This window comes from Carlito syrichta, unplaced genomic scaffold, assembly GCF_000164805.1.
Source record: "Carlito syrichta isolate Samal-C Ts95f unplaced genomic scaffold, Tarsius_syrichta-2.0.1 Scaffold111565, whole genome shotgun sequence".
Taxonomy (NCBI): domain Eukaryota; kingdom Metazoa; phylum Chordata; class Mammalia; order Primates; family Tarsiidae; genus Carlito; species Carlito syrichta.
Window position 1 is genome coordinate 223,278 of NW_007055661.1, and position 20,059 is coordinate 243,336.

The window sequence follows — 20,059 nt, forward strand, 5'->3', positions numbered from 1 at the left end:
TTGACAGTTTCCCATTACTGCCAAACGCTTTCTTATAGTATTATAATTGTTCAAGGTCCGCTTATGAGTGAGAACATATGGTACTCTGTTCTTTCTTTCTGTGATAGACCACTGAGTATGATTGACTCCAAATCCATCCATATTGCTACAACGTCCATATATTTGTCCTTCTTTATCCTTGCCCATTCTTTAATTGAACTTTTTTTTTTTTTTTTTTTTGCTATTGAGCTCCTTGTATATTTTGGATATTAACCCTTATCATATTTATGGCTTGCATATTGTCTCTGCAGCCTGTTAATTGTTTGTTTTACTTTGAAGAAGCTTTCAAGTTTGATGTAATTCCATGTCTATTTTTGCTTTTGTTGCCTATGCTTCTAGGATCACATAAACAAAAAAATCATTGCTCAGACCAATAAGAAATATTTTGTATAACTAGAATTATGGTAAACTTATTGATACTAGTTTTATGATCTAGATCTATGCTCTGTTTGGTAAATGTTCCACGTGCTCTTGAGAATAATGTTCATAGCATCTGCTGTTTCTAAGTGGAGTGTTCCATACATGTCAACCAAGTAACGGTGGTTGTTGGTGTTGTTCAAATTGTCTATGTTCCTGCTAATTTTCTGCTCAACTTTTTCTATGATCACTGGAAAGAGCCATTGAAACCTCTAAGAACAATATAGATATTTGTGTATCTTTTTGCAGATCTGTCAATTTTGCTTCATTTATTTTAAAGCCTTGTTTTTAAGGACATTTTGTCCCCTTTATCATTATAAAATGACCTTCTTTTTTCTTGACAATATTCTTTATGTGAAATTTACTTTGTCTGACAGTAATATAGCCAATTCAGCTTTCTTTTGGCTAGTTTTAAAATTTCAACCTTTTATTTCTAACCTGTTTAGTACATTTCTTGTAGTTAGCATGTAGTTGGGTATAACTTCTTTTGCTTTCTTTTTAACTTTCTGACAATCTCTGCCTTTTAACTAAAATGTTTAAAACTTTTGCATTTAATGTGGTTAGTGACATGGTTAGCTTAAAATCTGTCATCTTGCTATATGTTTTTCCATCTTTTCTGTCTCTATGCTGTTTTATTAGATATAAATCTTTGTTTTGCTATCTTAGAGTTTACTTGAAGGTTTATGAGATACATGTTTAATTTATCACAGTGTGTCCTCCAAGTGATATCATTCCACTTCACATACAGCAAATGACCTGTGCAATGGAATACTCCCATGCTCTCCTTCCAGATTTTGTGCTGTCATCATCCCTTATATGCACAATATATTGTGGTTATAAATATCAATGTATTGCTATTATTTTGTTTATATGCTTTGTCTATACACTTAAGAGCTTTCTATAATTAAAAAAAGTTATAGACTCACCCATAGAGTTAGTTATCTTTTCCTTTCTCTTCGTTCTTTTGTGTAGATTCATATTTTGAAAGGATATTTTCCTTTTGCCCAAAGGACTTCCTTTGACATTTTTTCCTATGTGGACCTGGGGTGATGAATTTTCACCTTTGTATATGTGAAACATCTTTGTTTTGCCCCTTTTCTGGTTTTGAAAGATAGCTTTACTAGGTATAGAGTTCTAGATTGATAGTATTTACTATTTTGGTGTGTGAAGATGTTGCTGAACTGTCTTGCTTGCATTGTTTATAGTGAAAAATCTGCTGTTAACTTTATTTTTGTTCCTTCATGTATAACACTACTGGGCTCAAGATTTTTTTATTGCTGATTTTTAGCAACTTTTTCATGATAAACCTTGTAATTTCCTTCATAATTTTTGAGTTTGAGATTCTTGGATCTATAGATATATAGTTTTAATTAAATCTAGAAACTTTCCAGTCATTATTTATTTGAACATTTTTTTCATACCTATCCCCTTTCTTTAGGACTATAAGTACTCAAATATTAGGCTTCTTGAAATTGTCTCATAACTCACCAATGCTCTCTTCCTTTTGGTTATTTTTTCTCTTTATATTTCAATTTGGATAGTTTCTGTCATTATCTTCCCACTTCACTAATTTTTGATAATTTCTAATCAGCTATTGATCTTATCCAGTTAATTTTTTATCTCAGGCATTGTAGTTCTCACCTCTAGCAGTTCAATCCTTGTATCTTTTATACTTTCATGTCTCTCCTTAAGATTTTGATAATAGGAAATCCGTTATAAATACTACTGTGATGTCTTTTCCTACTAATGCTATCGTCTGTGTTTCTTCTGGGTCAGTTTAAATCGATATACTTATTCTCCTCATTATGGGTCTTTTTTTCCTACTTCTTTGCTTGTCTGATCATCTTTGACAAGATGCTGGATATTTGTATTTAATGATAAGTATTCATGAGTTTTGGCCTGGATTGCAGTGAAGTTACTGGAAACAGTCTGATTTCTTAGGTGGGTCCAGAGCAGTGCTCATCGAGAGCTCATCTCCTTCCCCGAGGCAGTGCTTTCCTGAGGTCTCTTCCGTTCCCATGAATGATGGGTTTTCCAGTGCGGCTGGCAGAAACAGGCATTGTATTGTCCCTGGACCTGTGTGAGCCCAGACACAGCTTCCTCCACTCCTTTTGGACTGCTCCCTCCCAGACTCAAGTAGTGCCCTTGCAGCATCCATGTCCAGTTATCCTTGCTGAATACTCGTAGGTGACCCTCCATCGAGGTCTCCAGGGTCTCCAGGGTTCTCTTTGTACCACTGTCATTTCTGTACTCTCTGCTGCAAACTCTAGCTCTCTTGGTCTGCTTGCACTCTCAGGTCTATCTCCTCAAGTGAGGAAGTCCATCCAGGTTCCCCTTCCTCTGTCCTGGCCTGAAAGTCTTTCAGTGTTTGTTGTAAGCTAGAACAGAGCTCACGTTCTTTGCTTTCCATCTGTCAGGAGTTTCTTTTAAAATGTTCAGTGTCCTGAAGTTCTTTGTTTGATATATTTTGTCTGTTGTTTGTTGTTACTCTCTGTTACTAAATCTTGATCAGTAACAGAAGTCCTGAACTTTAAATTTTGAAATTTCTCTCTCTATTGGGGAAGTTTTTTCCACAGATTTTGGACTTGTCTTTTAGTTCACTCAGTTATACTTGCCTAACTCCTCCCCTTAGTAAGGCACTTAGAATTCTACAAGGAGAATGCCCAAGAGGAGGATGGTCCCTACCTTCAGAACGTTTACAGTCTTGGTGGGTGTGTGTGGGGTTAAGACAAGCACATGGACTGTCCTAGGACAATCAGGAGTAATTGAGGCTCTTAGCAGTTTGGTGGAAGAAAACTCAGATATTGGGGATAGAAGAAACTAGTTTCAAACAGAAGTTAAGATTTTAAAAGAGTCTTGAAGGATACATTGTTAGACACTTACATACAGAAAATTCTCACATTTTAATAGCATTTTTAAATTGGCAGAGTTTTACAGTCATTTTTTCCTTTAATGAGGTAAATTGGATATTGGAACAATTTGAGCAGTCTTTGTCATGCACAGGATTCGGCCTGAACAAGGGCAAGGTCTTGAAGCCTAGGATGTGTTCAGAAAACAGTGAGCTATCCAGTTGGGTCAGGAGAGAGATGCAAGATGGCAGCCGGCAAAATCCTGGAGAAGAGGGCAGTTGGGCCTTTTTGTCAAGACAATGAATGGCAGGCAGAGACATTTATACTTAATTTCTTAGGTAGCAGGGGCTATTGAGGGAAAAATGAATGATAGAAGTCTTGTGTTCTTAAATTAGCTTAGAGAAATAAGATATGGCTAGCATGAGGGCACAGAGAGAATAAAGACGAGGAAACCAAAGTTCATTCGAAATACTACCTCATCTTGATTCTTCTTGCCAGTTTTCTTTTTGAAACTCTAATAATCCTCTTGTCTCTTGAAACAGACTTAGAGGCCAGGCTCATGTCTGTAATCCCAGAACTTTGGGGGCTGAGACGGGAGGATTGCTTGAGGCCAGAAGTTCAAGACCAGCCTGAGCAACATAGTTAGACCTCATATCTACCAAAAATAAATTACAATTAGCTGACTGAGGTGGGACTCCAGGTGCATGCCACTGTGCCTGGTTAGTTTTTAAATTTTTTGTAGAGACCAGGTCTCGCTATGTTGCCTAGGTTGATCTCAAACTCCCGGTTCAAGTGATCTTTTGCCTTGGCCACCCAAAGTGCTGGAATTATAGGTGTGAGCCACTATGCCCAAGTTTTTCTAGATTAACCTTTTTCAGGGGTTAGTTATTATTATTTGAATTTTTTTCTGCTTTTGTGTTTAATATAGCCTTCCTTTTTACTCTCTTTAGGTTTCATTTGCTGTTTTCAAATTTTTGAGAGGGATATCTAGCTCATTAATTTCAGCTTTTAATATTTCTTAATATATTCTGGCAGGCTATTAATATCCCTGAAAGCAAGCAATATCTAACAAGCTTTGATACATAGTATAGGTGGAATATCCATCATGTGAATGCTTGGGACCAGAGTGTTTTGGATTTTGTTTATTTTGGAATATTTGCATTATACTGACTGAATATCCATAACCTGAAAATTTAAAATTCAAAGTGTTTCAATGAGCATTTCTTTTGAGTATCATGTTGATGCTCAAAAAGTTTCAGATTTTGGGATGTTTTGGATTTTGAATTTTTGGATTAAGGATACTTAACCTGTATATTTAGTATTATTTACAAAGACATATGTCATTATTTCTATTGTTACTTTTCTTTGACCAATTGGTCATTTTGAATTTTATTACATAATTTCAAAGCAAATGGGATTTTTAATAATTTATTTCTTATTAAATCTGATTTAATTTGATTCTGTACAAATTAAATGTTTTGAAATTGGCTGACACTTGCTTTATGACATAGAATATGGTCAATATTTGTCAGTGTTGTGTGGGTACTTGAAGAGACTATGTATTCCACAGTTGTTGGGTGCAGTGTCCATTAGGCTATATTGGCTAATTGTGCTGCTCAAATTTTATACACCTTTCTGTTTTTTTGACTGTTTTATCACATACTAAGAGAGAGATGTTAACATTTTCCACTAAATTTGTGGATTTGGTTTCTTTATTTCTGTCAGTTTTCATAATCTATGAGTTTAGTTATTAGGCTTATATAAATTCAGAATTATTTTTTTTTTGAACTTTTTGTTATTTCAAATTAACTCTTTTTATATATAGAAATGCTTTTGATTCAGAATTACATTGCCCAATGTTAATTTAGACACCCTAGCTTTATTTTCATTATTCTTTGCCAGATATATTGTTTTCAACCTTACACATTGTTTTTAAGTGTCTCTATGCTTTGGTGTTATTTTGTATTGTTGAGTTTTTAAATTTAGTCTGACAATCTTTGTGTTTTCAGCAAAATACTTTCTTGATCTACTTTTAAGGTTAAAACTGGCATCTTTGAGTATGGTGCATCCATCTCTAATTTTTGTCCTGCCTGTTCTGTTTTTTCCCTTCATTTTTGCTTTCTTTTTGATTAACTGAGAGTTCATTCATGCTTCAGTTTTCTTCTTTCCTATTATTTTAGTGGTTATACCAGAGTTTACAGCATGCATCTTGGACATATCAGTATTTAATACGGATTTTTATTCTCTTCCTTAACAATGTAAAGATCTGTTTTTAAGAAAACATCTTTTTATTATCTTCTCGTTTATATACTCTTTTGTGTTATAATTAGATCAGTGTATAAATCCCTGAAAACATCATCATTATTATTTAATACAGTCAGCATGTATTTATATTTACCCCCATATTCACTATTTTTGTTGCTTTTCATTCTTTCTTGCATCTTATCCCTTTGCATCAGGCCAATTTTCCTTCCTTTAAGGCTGTCTTTAGTTCTGGTGTGTCAGAACAATTTTTCTCAAATTCTTCTTAAGGGCTTATCTTCTTTGGTTTTCAGTGTTTTAGTGCTATGTGCCTGATCTCCCATTATTACCCTGTTTAAGGTCTTTGGGTCTGTGGTTTGGTGCTTTTTAATCAGATTTACTAAATACTCACGATTGTTTCTTCCTGTATTGTTCCTGCATCATTCTTTCTCTCTTTTCTTCTGGGCTCCAAGTCCATGTATGTGAGACTTTCCTCTGTCCTCTCTGATTCATTTCTTCTTCTGGTCCTCCCATCCTTTTATCTTCCATGCTTTATTCAGACCAGTTTTTCTGATGTTTCTTGTTTATTAATTTCTGTTTACGTTTGTTGAATCTGCTAATAAGTCATTCACTGGGCTTTTAATTTAAATTTTTTTTGGGGGGGGAGGGTAGATTTTACTTTTTTTCCAAATCTGTTAGGTCACATTTTATGGTTTCTAGCTCTTCCAAAATTGAAGCCTCATCTGTAGTTTCATGATCGTGGCAAGAATGGTGATTTTAAAGTCACTGTGGGTCTGCTCCTGTTCTTGTTTTGTTGGGTCTTGTTCTATCATGTTACCTCCTCTGATGCCTGGTTATCCTTGAGTGTGTGTCTGGCATTGTACTTGGAATTTGCTTTGTACCAATAATTTGAGGCCTTGTATTGTATATATCTGTGTTTATTAAGAGAGGATTTTGTTGCTTTTGGTCCATATTTGGGAGTTGTAGCAATCTGTAATCAATTTTAAATCCGTTATAAAATTGAGAATTTTTTGGCCCACCCAAGTGAGTCAAGCTGAGTAGCAGTTCATACAAAAGTAGCTCAGCAGCAGTGCTACTCCAGGTGTGTTCTATGGATTAGGCTCTGTGTTGAAGCTCTTTCCTCCAGTTCACTCCTCTGAGATGCCGTTCTCCTTGGTCCCACTGAGAAGCATAGCTGTTCATCAGGTCCCCCCTCTTGGGAGGTTCCATGGCAGGCAGAGTAATGGACCCCAGAAGATGTCCACATCTTGATGCCCCAAACCTGTGCATGTGTTGTTACCTGGCAAGGCTGCAAGTGGAATTAAGGCTGGTGACCCACTGTCCTCAAGGTCAAAGTGAGGCAGCACGACACAGTCCCCCTTGCTGGCTTGGACAGTGGAGAAGGCCACAAGTCATGGCATGTGGCTGGACTTCAGAAACCAGAAAGAGCAAAAACGTGGATTTTCTCCCGGAGTCTCCAAAAGGAACACAGTCCTGCCAACACCTTGTTGTTTGCCTGGGGAGACCCATTTCCAAATTCTGTCTCCAGATCTGTGAGATAATAAAGTTGTGTTGTTTTAAGCCACTAAGTTTGTAGAGACGTGTTACAGCAGCCACTATCTTAAGCACCAACATTTGTCTCTCTAGTTCCACTGAATCTCTCCATCACCTGTTTCAGAATGCGTAGACTCCACAAAGGAAAAAGGGTTCCAGAGACCAGTCTCAGCCCCTTGGTGTTTTCTCCTTTTAGGTCTTGACCTGATTGTTCTTCATTTTATTAATCTAACACCTCTTGGCAGCTGTTTTTAGCATTCTGTCCTGTGTCAGTCTTTGCCAGCAGTTGAAGGCTTGGTCCAGATTGCCTAGTCCTTCATGCTAGACTATTGCCTTTTGAATCTAATGACTGAGCTAGTCTGGCTGTGCTTTAAAATTCCACATCCCCTTTGCCATTTTGGTCTCAGGGTCATTCCCCAGGTTAGTTCAAGAGCTTCTTAGCTCACCTTTTCCCCAGTCTTCTCCTAAGACTGTCAGTATAGCTTCTCCTATGTGGCTACCTGTGGTCCTATGGTGCATGGGCCCTGCCTGTGGGATGGACCGGATCATTAATACACAGAGGCTGCAGTCCTCTCTTAGAGCGAGCTAGAGAGCACCTCTTCTCCAGCATGGCTGTCAGCTCAGCGATCTCCAAAATGTGGCAGGTCCACACCTGCAGCCGTGCCACTGCTCATACCAGCACCTACCTGTGGTGATGGAAGAGGCACAGAGTGGCCTGTGGCCTGGGGCCGACAGGCTGATGTGGACCTGGCTGTGGATGAGCTCAGTAGCGTGGTGGCAGGCCTGTGCCCCGCGTGACACCCTGTTGAATTAAGAGCTATTTTAAAGAACGCCCTCGTCTAGGTTTTGAAGTGAGTGTTCTGTGAAACAGTCTCATTACTTTCTGCCCGCTTGCCCAGCCGTTTCTCAGGTGCCTTTGATACAGGAGAAATCGAGTCTCTGCTGACAGCTGTGTCCCACTGAGGCAGCATGGAGTCTCTATGGCGGTGGGTGGGGGGGCGGCGAATAAAGAGCTTGGTTTTGAGAATTCCGGCTCAAACTCAGCACCGTGAGCCTTTGGATTTTGCCAAAGTCTAACAAGCCTTTTTGACTATGACACACCAGGAGGCAAGGGAACAAAGGATGAATAGGCAGGGATGGAAGGGAGGGCCGGTTCCCTCACTCTCAAGACAGACTTAGCATAAAACTGCCTTTCTACTCGCAGACACAGAGGAGACCAACTGATGCGGTGTGTGTGCTTGTGGCGGAGAGCCCTGCAGTTAGAAAAGAAAGCAGCAGCCCAGATACTTATCAGCTTCTCCAAGAACATCCAAAGTGCCGGGCTTCCGGAAGCCACCTGTGGTGTGTGTGAAGTTGTCCCTGAGAAAGGACCTCAGAGGTCCTGATGTCTGTCCTCCTTGTTTGCTAGCTGGTTACCCTGGAGACCAGGCGACGTCAGGAGGGGCAGGATTCTCCCAGAACCCGTATTCTGTTACATGCAGTCTCGTGTTCTGTCATGCACTGCAGTGGCACCTTAAATAATACAGTCACAGCCACTGCTATTATAGGTTAAATTGCTCTTTAAATGGGTTTCATAACCACATGTACTTCGTATTTGTCTCAGGGCATAAACTCCAAGAGTAACATTGAGTCTGGTGAAACTCATTGGAGAAACAATTACTTTGATTTTGGTCTTCTTATATGTTTGATACCTCCTGCCACCAGCATGATTCCATTTGGGTATTTATTTATTTTAAAATTACTGACTGGGTACCCACTGTGTGCCAGGGGACCCCGTGGTGGACAGACAGTCTTGGCTGTTTCAGGTTAGTGAATTGCAAATGTTGATTTTGCAATTGTTTTTATACTGAAAAAGTAATTTGCTCATTCACTCATTCAGCATTTGGCCATCCACTCTCCTTTGAAGTCCCACAGTATTGTCAGGTGTATGTTAAATACAAATTGGATTGAAAATACAAAACAAAAGAGTTGGGACAACTATTCCATTTATCTGGGTTAAGGTGTTTTGCCTAATTTGATTCAGGTATTCTTTGCCCGTTGTCAACAAATGAGCTAAATTAGAGATTGTGAAGAAATCATTTTACAGTGCTGCCAAGTAAAATGTGTTTGTACTTGTAAAAGAGGAGGTGTGCGTTCTGGAGCAACAGAAAAGACTTCGAGCCCCTCTCGGGTGTCCTGACCTCCCCAGCATCAGGTGAGGGGTTTTTTGGCTGTGGACCATGCAGCAGGCTGGGGGTCTAGGCCCCCAAGTTCTGGGTTCTGGGCCATTCAGAAGCTCATGGCACATGAGATCCCTCCAAAAGAAGCATCCGTCACCCTTTGACCGCATACACCAGGCTTCTGCCACCTCAAGTGCACAGACTACCTGTCCTCGGGGAACCTGTGATCCAGTGAAGGAGGAACAGGAGCCAGCGCCAGGCCTGAGGTTTGGCATTGACATGGGAGCCATGCAGGTTCAGAGCAGTGGCGCCTCCTGCCCTACCAGGGATTGCCAGGAAGGCTTCTCCAGAACAGACGACATCCTGAAGTGCAAGGATGTTTCACAGATCTAGTGGCTGAGAGCCCAGAGGAAACCGTATAGACAGGTCATGGCTTCTACAGGGTACCTGGCAGGCATGGTGCTGGGAGGGGTGGCAGGCAAAGAAGTCAGCGTGTGAGGCCCTGGCAGGCTGTGGATTTCATCCTGAGCAGCAGTCATCACCAAGGTTTTATGAAGGTGGGTACTTTGGGGATCAGACTGGCCTCTTGTGTCACTGTGACCACCACTTGGTGTGAGAGACAGGTCCTTGGCAAGCAATGAGACCAAAGCCAGGCGGGCAGTTAGAGGTTTTGTACTTGTCCACTTAGGGCCTCTGAGACCATGTCCAGAAGTGACATCAAGGCTGCAGGTGGACAGGGGGCCCTCAACTTCCTTGTGATCTAAGAGTATCATGACACGTGATACAAAGGGCATTTTCAGTACAAGGTCCAGATGCAGAGGAGCGCGTATTTCCCGTGTCTCCCTGTGGTGCTGCTGCTGTGCCCTGTGACCCCCTCACCAGGATCCTCCCTGTCTGTGTCATCCCAAGACCAAGAAAGCCGGCCTACCCTGACTGCCACTGGAGAGTCAGACAGGGCCCTCTGGCAGCACACCTGTAGAGGCCCCAAGCAGGCACCTGTGCCACATGCTCACCCCATGAACTGAAGCAATGTACACTGCTCGGAGTCACTTTTTCTGATAGAAAAGATAACAGTATCCCTTTGAGTGAACTATAAATGTGCTTTCCAACATTACTCCTTCTGTTTTAAGATGAAGAAAATCAGCTTTTGCTTTTATTGGATACTTAGTAGTAATTCATTTAGTGCAAATGTGGAATACAAGATTGATGTAGCAGTCTTCCTTATGAATCCAGCATTCATTCAAGGAAGAGTCTGAGCACTGCTGAACTAACCATGCACCTCTCTCTTGTGGTTAGAGAGGGGGACATACCTGTGCTTCCTGCCTGAAAAAGGTGCCAGGCACAAGGAGGAAGCAGAAGCAGGCTGTGGACATCAGAGGGAGGGGTACTACCCACAGGGCTGCAGTTTCTAGCAGAAGCGCAAGTTCAAGAGCAGGTTTCCGGGCTCCATTGCATCGCCACCCTGCTTCTTTCTTTCCATCTACTGAGGTCAAGACACTGTCCAAAGAAGCTTCAGAAATATTTGGAGGTTATCAAGAGAAGGTACGAGCGTTTTATTGCCAGGAAGGTGCTTACTTGAGCACGTGTACTCTGCATGAGTGTGCCCTTCTTGTCCTCAGCTACCTTTAGTCCCAGGTGCTAGGGCATGGGGCCAGCTGTAGAGGGCACGGGCACAAGGTCTGCCTGGGAGCAACACTTGCAGGGAGCACTGTTTCTGCAGTAGTGAGCCCTTTCTCCCGAACAAGGTACAAAGGAGCCACCTCTGTAGCCCACAGAGCTGTGGATTCATGGGGCTACAGAGACCTCAGTGATCTGAGCCCAGATGCCCTCTCTTCAGTGGCCAGAAGTCTCATACTGATTAATAGGAAGAACAAGGGCTAAATCCCTGGGCTTCTGATTTTTACTCCATTTTGGGGTGAGCTCTGCTAAGCCCACGTCCAGGGTACTGCTGAAGATGAGAAGAGGCTATCTGCCGTCAGATCAGGGTATGTTGAACTGAAGTATGTTTCTGAAAACAATGACACTTAAATTTTGAAAACTTGAAACTTTGAAGTTCAATTCAAGTTTCTTTTTTGGAAATTTCTGTGGAATCTATCATATACTTTCTGGTTGTTAGGACATGGCACAATCTATTCTTGTTATGAATAGGTCAACTCAGTGAACATCAGAGGCCCAGGAGCTGCCAGTTGCCCCATGGTCACTGTGACTTTGGACATGGCACTTCGTGATCCTGAATTGAACGTAGTGCAAAAACCAACCTAATTGCACACTCTCAAGATTGTAATGGTGCTGAAAGTGACAGCGATTAGCACAACAGGGGTACCCTCAAAAACTATTACATGGTGCCAGATACGGTGGCTCATGCCTGTAATCCTAGCACTTTGGGAGTCCAAGGTGCGAGGATTACTTGCACCTAGGAGTTCGAGACCAGCCAGGCGACATAGTGAGACCTCGTCTTTACAGAAAAACTAAAGAATTAGCTGGGCGTGGGGGCGTATCCCTGGAGTCCCAGCCACTCAGGAGGCTAAGGTGGAAAGATTGCCTGAGCCTGGGAGGTAGAAGCTATGGTGAACCATGATCCTACCACTGTCCTCCAGCCTGGGTGACAGACCGAGACTCTGACTCAAAACAAACAAATTAAAACAACTACTTACACGAGTTCCTTTTTACACTTAATGCTGAAGGGTCCAAAATTTCTGGGTTATGTTCTGCTTGACGATTAATTGGTTTCTTCTCAGTGTTTGTTGATATCTGCTTTTTAGACATTTTTGTTGTGGCGAAACCTACCTACCATAAAATCTACCATCTGTACGTTCTCAAGGGTTCTGTGGCATTGTCCTTATTTCCACAGTTGTGCAACCTTCGGCATCATACACCTCCAGAACTTCTTCCTCTTCCCAGACATCTGTTTTTTTAAAAAAATGAAGTGAGTGTGCCCAGAACAGAAGGGTGTGTGGGGGACCTCTTGCCCTGCTATTGTCTTTGGGGACAGGTTGACAAAAGACTGGCAGCCAGGTGACCGGACATGAGCTCAAAGCTGGCTTGGGATGAGATAGGTGCAGATGAGTGGATGGAGAGACAGGTCAACATATCTCTTAAACAAGAAGTATTACTGTTGCCTACTGTTAGAAATAGTGTGGATAGAATTATCTTCATCTAAAAGGTGTGCTCTGGATGTGAAATCCTTTTGAAATAAGAAACTCAAAAATAGTCTCCATCAATCAGCTCTGGCTGCCTTAGCAAAGCACCACCGGTTGGGGGCTAAAACAACATGGATTTCTTGTTTCCCAGTGCTGGAGTCTGGAAGTCCAAGACCAAGGTGTTGGCAGGGTCTCCTGAGGCCTCTCTCCTGGGCTCTTAGTTGCCGTCTTCTCTCTGTGTCCTCACGTGGCCTTCCCTCTGGGTGTGTCTGTGACCTAAACTCTGCTTTGAGGGTGGCAGTCCTACCACAGATGGTAGCTTTTATGGTAGGTATGGTAGGTAGGTATGGTGGATGAGGGCCCACCCTAATGACCTCATTTTTTCCTTAATTGCCCCTTTAAAGGCCCCTTCTCCAAATAAGGGCACATTCTGAGCTGCTGGGGGTTAGGACTTCAGAATCAGAGTCCTGGGAGTGTCAGGGCGGGGTGCAATTCGACCTCTAACCATCTCTAAAGATCCCTCTAGTTCTAAAAATCCTCAAGATCTTCTGCAGTTCCAGATGAAGCAGATAGAGCCAGGCATCCCATGCCTGGGACATTCCCCGAGCAATCCCTGAGGCCCATGACTATTGATAGAGTATTACACATGCAGCTCTGCAGTCCCAGAGACAGAATGTCCCACTGTTTCTGAGCCATGTACATGACATTTTTCTTAGAGAGAAAGAATAATAAACAGAGACTGAATATTTTAAGTTCTACCCTCTTCTTCTGCCAAGAATAATCCTGGTGTTTTCTGGAGCTCCCTCCCTCCATGGCCATCCTGTACTTTGTATCTGCAAATGCCTGCTCTGGAAAATGCCACCCACTGGCTTCAGGAGAATTCACAAGGTTTTAAATAAATACTGGACTCCTTGAAATAGAGCCTCACTCTGGAAATAGAGCAAGAGGCCATTTCAGTCCAAGGAGAGGAGGGACCGATGGCTAATTAAACTTCACAAGGAAGCTTTTTTTTTTTTTTGAGTTGGCGTCTCACTCTGTCACCCAGACTGGATGCAGTGGCTGCTCCCGGCCACCGCAGCCTTGACCCGCTGGGCTCCAGAGATCCTTCCGCCTCAGCCTTCCAAGTAGCTGGAACTACAGGTGCGTGCTACCATGCCCGGCTAATAATTTTTTGATTTATTGTAGAGATGAGGTCTCGCCAAGTTGCCCAGGCGGGTCTCGAACCCGCGGGCTCAGTCAATCCACTCACCTCGGCCTCCCAAAGGCGTGGGATTAGACTGAGCCACCAAGCCCGGCTCACAAGGAGCCTTTTAAAATGACATTTTGGTTTCACTTACTGAACCGAGCTGCGGTGAGATGCAGGCTGTCTTCCTCCTAGTGGACTCACTCCACTGGGAACACTCCCTTGGTGGCTGTGTTCTGTGCAGGGAAATGATGTGGTTGTGGAGGGTCAAAAGGTCCTTGGGTGAGGTCAGCAGGGCTTGTAATTCTTAACCACCTGCACCTTTTTATGATACTATGCTTGTATGAGCAAAGACAGTTCAATTTTTTTTACCATGTTGTAAATAGATAGAGAAAACAGAAAGATAGCCTGACCAGAGAGCTGAGAAAAAAGAAGCCTGTTCATTGTCCTCAGTTACTTATACTGAAGGCCTGTTCCCTCTGTGTCCCTCCTTTTTCCTCCTGCCCCCACTCCTGAGTTCTTCGATTGAGCTGTGCACTACTGTGTCTACTAGTGGCAAAATTCTAAATTAGACTTTTTTATGGTGAGCTGTTAATTTTCTTTTAATGGAGCAGAGCAATAAGGAACTTCTTGGCTCCCACAATATTAAAGAAATTGTTGACATGCATTGGCTAGTGAAATCCTTCATCAACCTTCCATGAAAATGGAACAGAATCTGTAACATTAAAGAGAAAAGACCCATGAACAATTTGTCATGCACGTTGCGGAAATGGCATTTTAGCATAAGCTCCTGTTTTTCAGATGGAACTTTTTTCTCTAAATCTTATGGAAATGGGAGGTGCTGGTCTGTCTCTAAAAACCTGTTCATCTTTGTGTCCTTGGCAGCCTCCTTAGCTGTCCGCTCATGTTCCCTTGCTTTGTGTCAGAGCTACAGTCACTTCCACTCACTCACTAACCAGTAACCAGTACTAGTCTACTAGCTGTGATCCGTTATCAATGATTAATTGTTATTTATTATAAAAATGAGAAAGCAGGGTGTCATGGCCTTCTGCAGAGGCCCATAGGCAGCTCCTCTCCCGTGAGATTTTCCTGCCATGGATGCGAGATGAAATGGCAAACACCTTTAGAATGGAGCAGCCTGAGCCCAATTTGCTAATGTGTGCGTGCTCTTATTGCAGGTCTCCAAGTTCAACCCTCTGACGTTCACCAGCGTCATCGAGTGTGAGAAGCCCAACAATGACCTGACTAGGTTCCGGGGCTGCATGTGAGTACCATGGCCTTCCTGCTGCTTGAGAAGCTCTGTACATACACTTAGTAATGAAACGCAAATGTACTGTTCTTTGTCACGTGCTAGCCTCCAGGACATGGTGCCCAGCACCTAAGGCCACCTGGCTGCTCACGGAACTAGCCGAGGAGATCTTGTCAGCAGTAGAAGCTGTGATGAGGAGGGCCTGCTTCTCTTCCCTCCAGCAGGCCCTGGGAAGGGGAAGGGGCAACAAGGGGCACGTGGCCACCACTCATGGCTCCATGAGACATGGGAAGCAACAATCAGGCAGGAGGAGCCTAGGCAGAATTTCATTTATTCAGTCTTTCATGCTGTCATTGAACAAGTATTTATTGAGCACCTACTATGTGCTGGGCCCCAGTACAAGGATCCCTGCCTTCATGTGTTTTTCATTCTAGTCAGCATAAGCTTCTGTTTTTCAGATGGAGCTTGCTTCTCTAAATTTTATGGAAATGGGAGGTGTTGGTCTGTCTCTAAGCACCTGTTCATCTTTGCATCCTTGGCAGCCTTCTTAGCTGTTTGCTCATGTTCCCTTTTTTTGTGAAAATGAAAGACAATATAAAAAGAAATCAGCACGACATTAGTACTATTAATATGTCTAATAGTCCAGCCCCTTTCTAGATCCACAAGAGGAAGATAAGTGAGGTGGACTGATGGTGCTGGCCTGCCATGTCTCGACCTTGTTGGAGCTGGGCTGTGTGAGAGTTTGTGAATGGTAATCACGCTCTGCTCTCTACCTTGACGAGTCTAGGAAATTTTGTGTCTCTTGAGAGAGTGTGTGTGTATGTGTGTGTCTGTGGGGGAAGCCTGGGAGAGAAACAGGCAGTGTCAGGACATGGTTGCTATCGGGGATGGCCTCCTTCCTGGAGGACAAGGCCTGTGGCAAGGGTCACAGATGTCAGACCTGACCTGCCCCCATGCACTACCTAGCCTTCTTGTCTGGAGGACTCAGGGCCATCTCACTGCCCTGCCCATTCTGAGGCATGGACAGATAGTTGGCACTTGCTCCTGCTGAGGGTCCCTGGTGCAGAGTAGACTCCCACAGCCATGTGGAGCAGGAGACTGCCTCTGAGGATGGGCTCTACTTAGGAGAACTTTCAGTGAAAGTGTGGTTCTTCTGGTTTACTGCCTGTGCTCTGCAAAGAGTCGGTGTGCGGAAATGATGGGGGTTAACCAATAGGCTGTTCACAGCAAAAGGTGAAATCTGTGTGCAGCCAGCTATGCCCAATCACCCACTGAAATTGCCCTTCCTCTTCCCTGAGTCTCAGAACCAGTAAAAGGGGGGTAAAACTCTAAGAAGAAATGGTAGCATATAACCTATGAGATTTGGGAAGGACATACTTACCTCCTTGGGCATAACTGGTCTGCTGTTGGTTTGCTGGCCCTTTCACCTCCTGGGCCATCTTTTCCTGGCCTCCCTGACCTGCTGTCCCCAGGAGTTTACACACCCAGTGCCATTCTTAGCACGATGGGGCATCCCCTGGCCCACAGTGCTACCTAAAGCTGCAGCTGGGTTCCCAGTGACACCTTGACCTGACAACGGTTGTGAAGGGGCAAAGGTAGCCTCCATGGAGAATGTTCTGTGGGTCTTCTTGCTCGTGGGCTAATGTTAGGGCAGGTTCAGACATCGTTCCCAAAGACTGTCCTCCTAGCTCATGGCCCTCCTTCCCCTGGGCCCCCATGGCTCTTCTGAAGAGGCAATGTCTTTTGCTCAGGCAACAGTTCACACACTCCTTCCTGCTGTAGAGCTTCCCAACTTTCAGGGAACTGCCTTTTTAGGCGAGGTATTACACAAGTCCTTCTAGTACTGAGGCCGGCCCTGGAACTGCCATTTTCTGGCTCAATAACCTTGGGCAAATGACTTGACTTTATCATCTATATAATCAGGATAATCTTAAAACCCCCTGCTGTCAATATTGGACGTTAATAAGTTAATTAATACACAGAGAGCTTTCCAAATGATAGATGCTTAACCAATATTGGCCATTATAACAGTGGCTGCTGTTATTGTCACAGATAACACAGAGCTGGGTTAGAGGACTTGGAGAGAGGCAGGGACAGGAGGTCCAGGGCTCTGGGCAGGGGATCCAGTTTAGAAGGGGCCAGGAGAGGGGTCTGCCTTCAACATATGTGTCAGGAGGAACTTCAGGAGGTAGCAAGATGGGGTTTGGACTTTCCTGAGTTTGTGGAACTGGCAGAAGCATCTGGGGAAACCACTTAGCTGGCTGCAAAAAAAAAAAAAAAAACGTGGTATGGGAATTCAGGGGAGGGGAGGCTGGAGACACTAAGGTGAGGTCGTGTGTGAAGTCAGGGAAGGGGCCAGGCCGTGTGGGACAGCGGGTCAGGAAAGGGAGGATGAGCATGAAGATAAAGCCCTCCGCCAGGCCGGAGCAGAGTCCTCGGTGTGCTGGACGTGTTGTTCATGGGTGGACTTGGCAGTGGAGGCAGGGCCATGACAGCTGGAGGGGGCAAGAGGGGTGGTGCAGGGAGGAGCAGGGAGGGGCCTTGAGTTGCTCAGCCTCTGTTACTAGAAGGGAAGCTCCAACAAGTGGGCCAGAGAGGGAGCCTCAACAAGAGGAGGGACGCATGCCAGGAGAGGCAGGAATAACGGCCAGGCTGTGGAGGCCTGGGGCACAGGGCTGTGCGGCCATCTCCACACAGCAGCAGCTGGCACTCAGTGTGTGTGGCGTCTGCGGCCCCATTCTGTCCCAGGGCTCACGCCTGCTCCAACTGGCCTGTATGGAAACACAGGAAGGGCAGCCCTCCCCTGCGTGAAACCCTTTCCTGCACTCCTCCCCAGTCGTGCTTGCTTTCCCCACCCAAGCGTCCTGCCCCAACTGTCCCCCCAGAGCCTGGGACCAGGAACAGCACAGAGACCCATGACTCAGGCACCATTAAGGCTTCTCAGGGCGCAGCCAGTTCGGGCTTCTGCATTCCTGACCCCCGTTTAAGTGACCCCTGGGGGGTGTTTTGGATTTGCCCAGGATTGTCAGGGTGTGGACAGTCCCTTTCCCAGCCAGACCAACTCAGGCAGGGTCTCTAGGGGTGGGTTGTGAACAACAGTGGATTGAAGGCGCCTCCCGTGACTCTGGGCACAACTAGAGTGAGCAACCTTGCTCCAAACAACCAGGTTGAGGGAGGCTAGGGCAGCCTCACTCTGAGGGGTGCTCCCTCACCTTGGGTGAGAGTGCTCTCTTAGGAGTGCTTCCTCAGGCAGGTGCACTCTGGGTTTCTGAGTCCTGCCTGTTCCAGGCAGAGAGAAAAAGGGCCTCAACTCCAAGCTGATCCTGAGGCCCAGGGTGGGAGCCAACCTGGAAGGCAGATCTGTCGTCCAGGCTCACGAAGTAGCTCAGCTGCAGGGACAGCCTCCTGGTCTGCTGGTTTGCTATTTCCACTGCCTTCTCAGGGCAGCTTCCCTTCAGCCTTGAAGAGCCAGCTGCTGTGGAGGAACCTCATTCATGCCAGAGCCCCGGACTGCCAGCAGGTTTTGCTTTTAGAGCCTCTGATCCGAACTGTAGCCATTTGCACATGGAGAACAGAACTGAACTTGGGCTTGTCACCGGAAGACGCACATCTGAATTCAGGCGCTCCCTCTTGCTGGCATGAGTGATCTTAGGATAGCGCCCCACTGCTGTGGGCCTCAGCCTTCTCCCGATTGTGGAGGCAATGTTGGTTGCCCCGCCACACTCACAGGCTGACATGAGAGTCCAGTGAAAGGAGACCTATACCTGTGTTGTGAGTTAGAGCACATCACATGGGACCTGGCCACAATGGGGGTGTCTGTAAAGATGGAAGGTGGATCAGTGTTGCTGGGGCTTGGGGGCAGAGAGTGAGGTGGGAATGGGGAATGACTACGAGAGGGTGTAGGGCTTCTTTTTAGGGTGATGAAAATGTTTCCGGCCGGGCTCAGTGGCTCAGCCTATAATCCCGCACTTTGGGAGGCTGAGGTGAGTGGATTGCCTGAGCCCGTGGGTTTGAGACCCACCTGGGCAACTTGGCGAGACCTCATCTCTACAATAAATAAAAAAATCAGCTGGGCGTGGTAGCGCGTGCCTGTAGTTCCGGTTACTCAGAAGGCTGAGGCGGAAGGATGGCCGGAGACCAGCAGGTCGAGGCTGTGGTGGCCGGGAGCGGCCACTGCACTCCAGTCTGGGCGACAGAGTGAGACTCCAACTCAAAAAAGAAAAGAAAAGAAAATGTTTCCAAGTTAGCTAGCAGTGACAGCTATACAACTCTGACCATACAAAAGAACACTGAACTACATGAACTTTAAATGAGTGACTATTAAGGTGTGTGAAACACATAAACTGACAGAAAAACAGTGTTAGGTGCCTCATTATTCAAGTGCACTTTAACGATGTGTTCTTTGAAACTGTCCCCCACTGTTAAGCACTCATGAGATCCTCTAAGTGGCAACTGGAAATAATGGCATCCTCAGCTGTTCCCAGCACTCTTCCCTTGGTCCCAGCCCTGAGGCCTTTAGCCCAGAGAGGCCCTTGTGCATGGAGACCTGGCTGAGGTTGTCCCCGCTCTGCTGTGCTCAGACAACGTTATGGCCTGTGGTTATCTTTGAAGGCACAAAGATAAAGCAAATTGGTCGGTTGGTTGTCTGGTGTGAAATCTCATTTCACACTGTAAAGCTGGTTCCCTATTTCTCTCTTCAGATCTGTCAATGTTTGCTTTATATATTTAGATGCTTTGATATTGGGTGCATATGTATTTATAATTGTTGTATCTTCCTGTTGAATTGACCCTTTCTCATTATATAATGACCTTCCATATCTCTTGCAATGGCTTTTGACTTAGCTTTGTCTGACAGAAGCACAGCTACCCCTGCTCCTCTATGGTTTCCGCTCTTACCCTACAGCCCCCACAGAGCAGGATTCCAAGCTTTCCCTGGTGTGTGCTGCAGAGTCTCACACACCCACACAGGGCTTGCCAAGGGAGCACGGGTTGCCAAGGGAGCCCAGGGCCTGTGTGTCAGGGCAGCCTCTCCACCCTGGTGGGTGACACCCTCAGGAGACCATCATTAGTGATGACAGCAGGTCCATCACTAACTCCAGAGCTGCCATGGTCCCCACCTCCCCATCGGTGTCCGGATGGAGCATTGTGTGGGGTGTGTCCAAAATATCCTGCCAATGCCCAGGAGTTCAGATAAATTGTCACTACATCAATTAGACGCTTTAAGATTA

At 44.8% G+C, this 20,059-nt stretch overlaps 1 protein-coding gene across 1 annotated transcript in view; it reads left to right on the forward strand.

The window, feature by feature from the left end:
- The window catches only part of ATP10A (ATPase phospholipid transporting 10A (putative)), a 115,459-nt gene that overhangs the window by 43,021 nt on the left and 52,379 nt on the right, over positions 1-20,059 (forward strand). Inside the window, 1 exon segment of the mRNA XM_021718381.1 lies at positions 14,761-14,846. Coding sequence (XP_021574056.1) covers positions 14,761-14,846 — 86 coding nt within the window.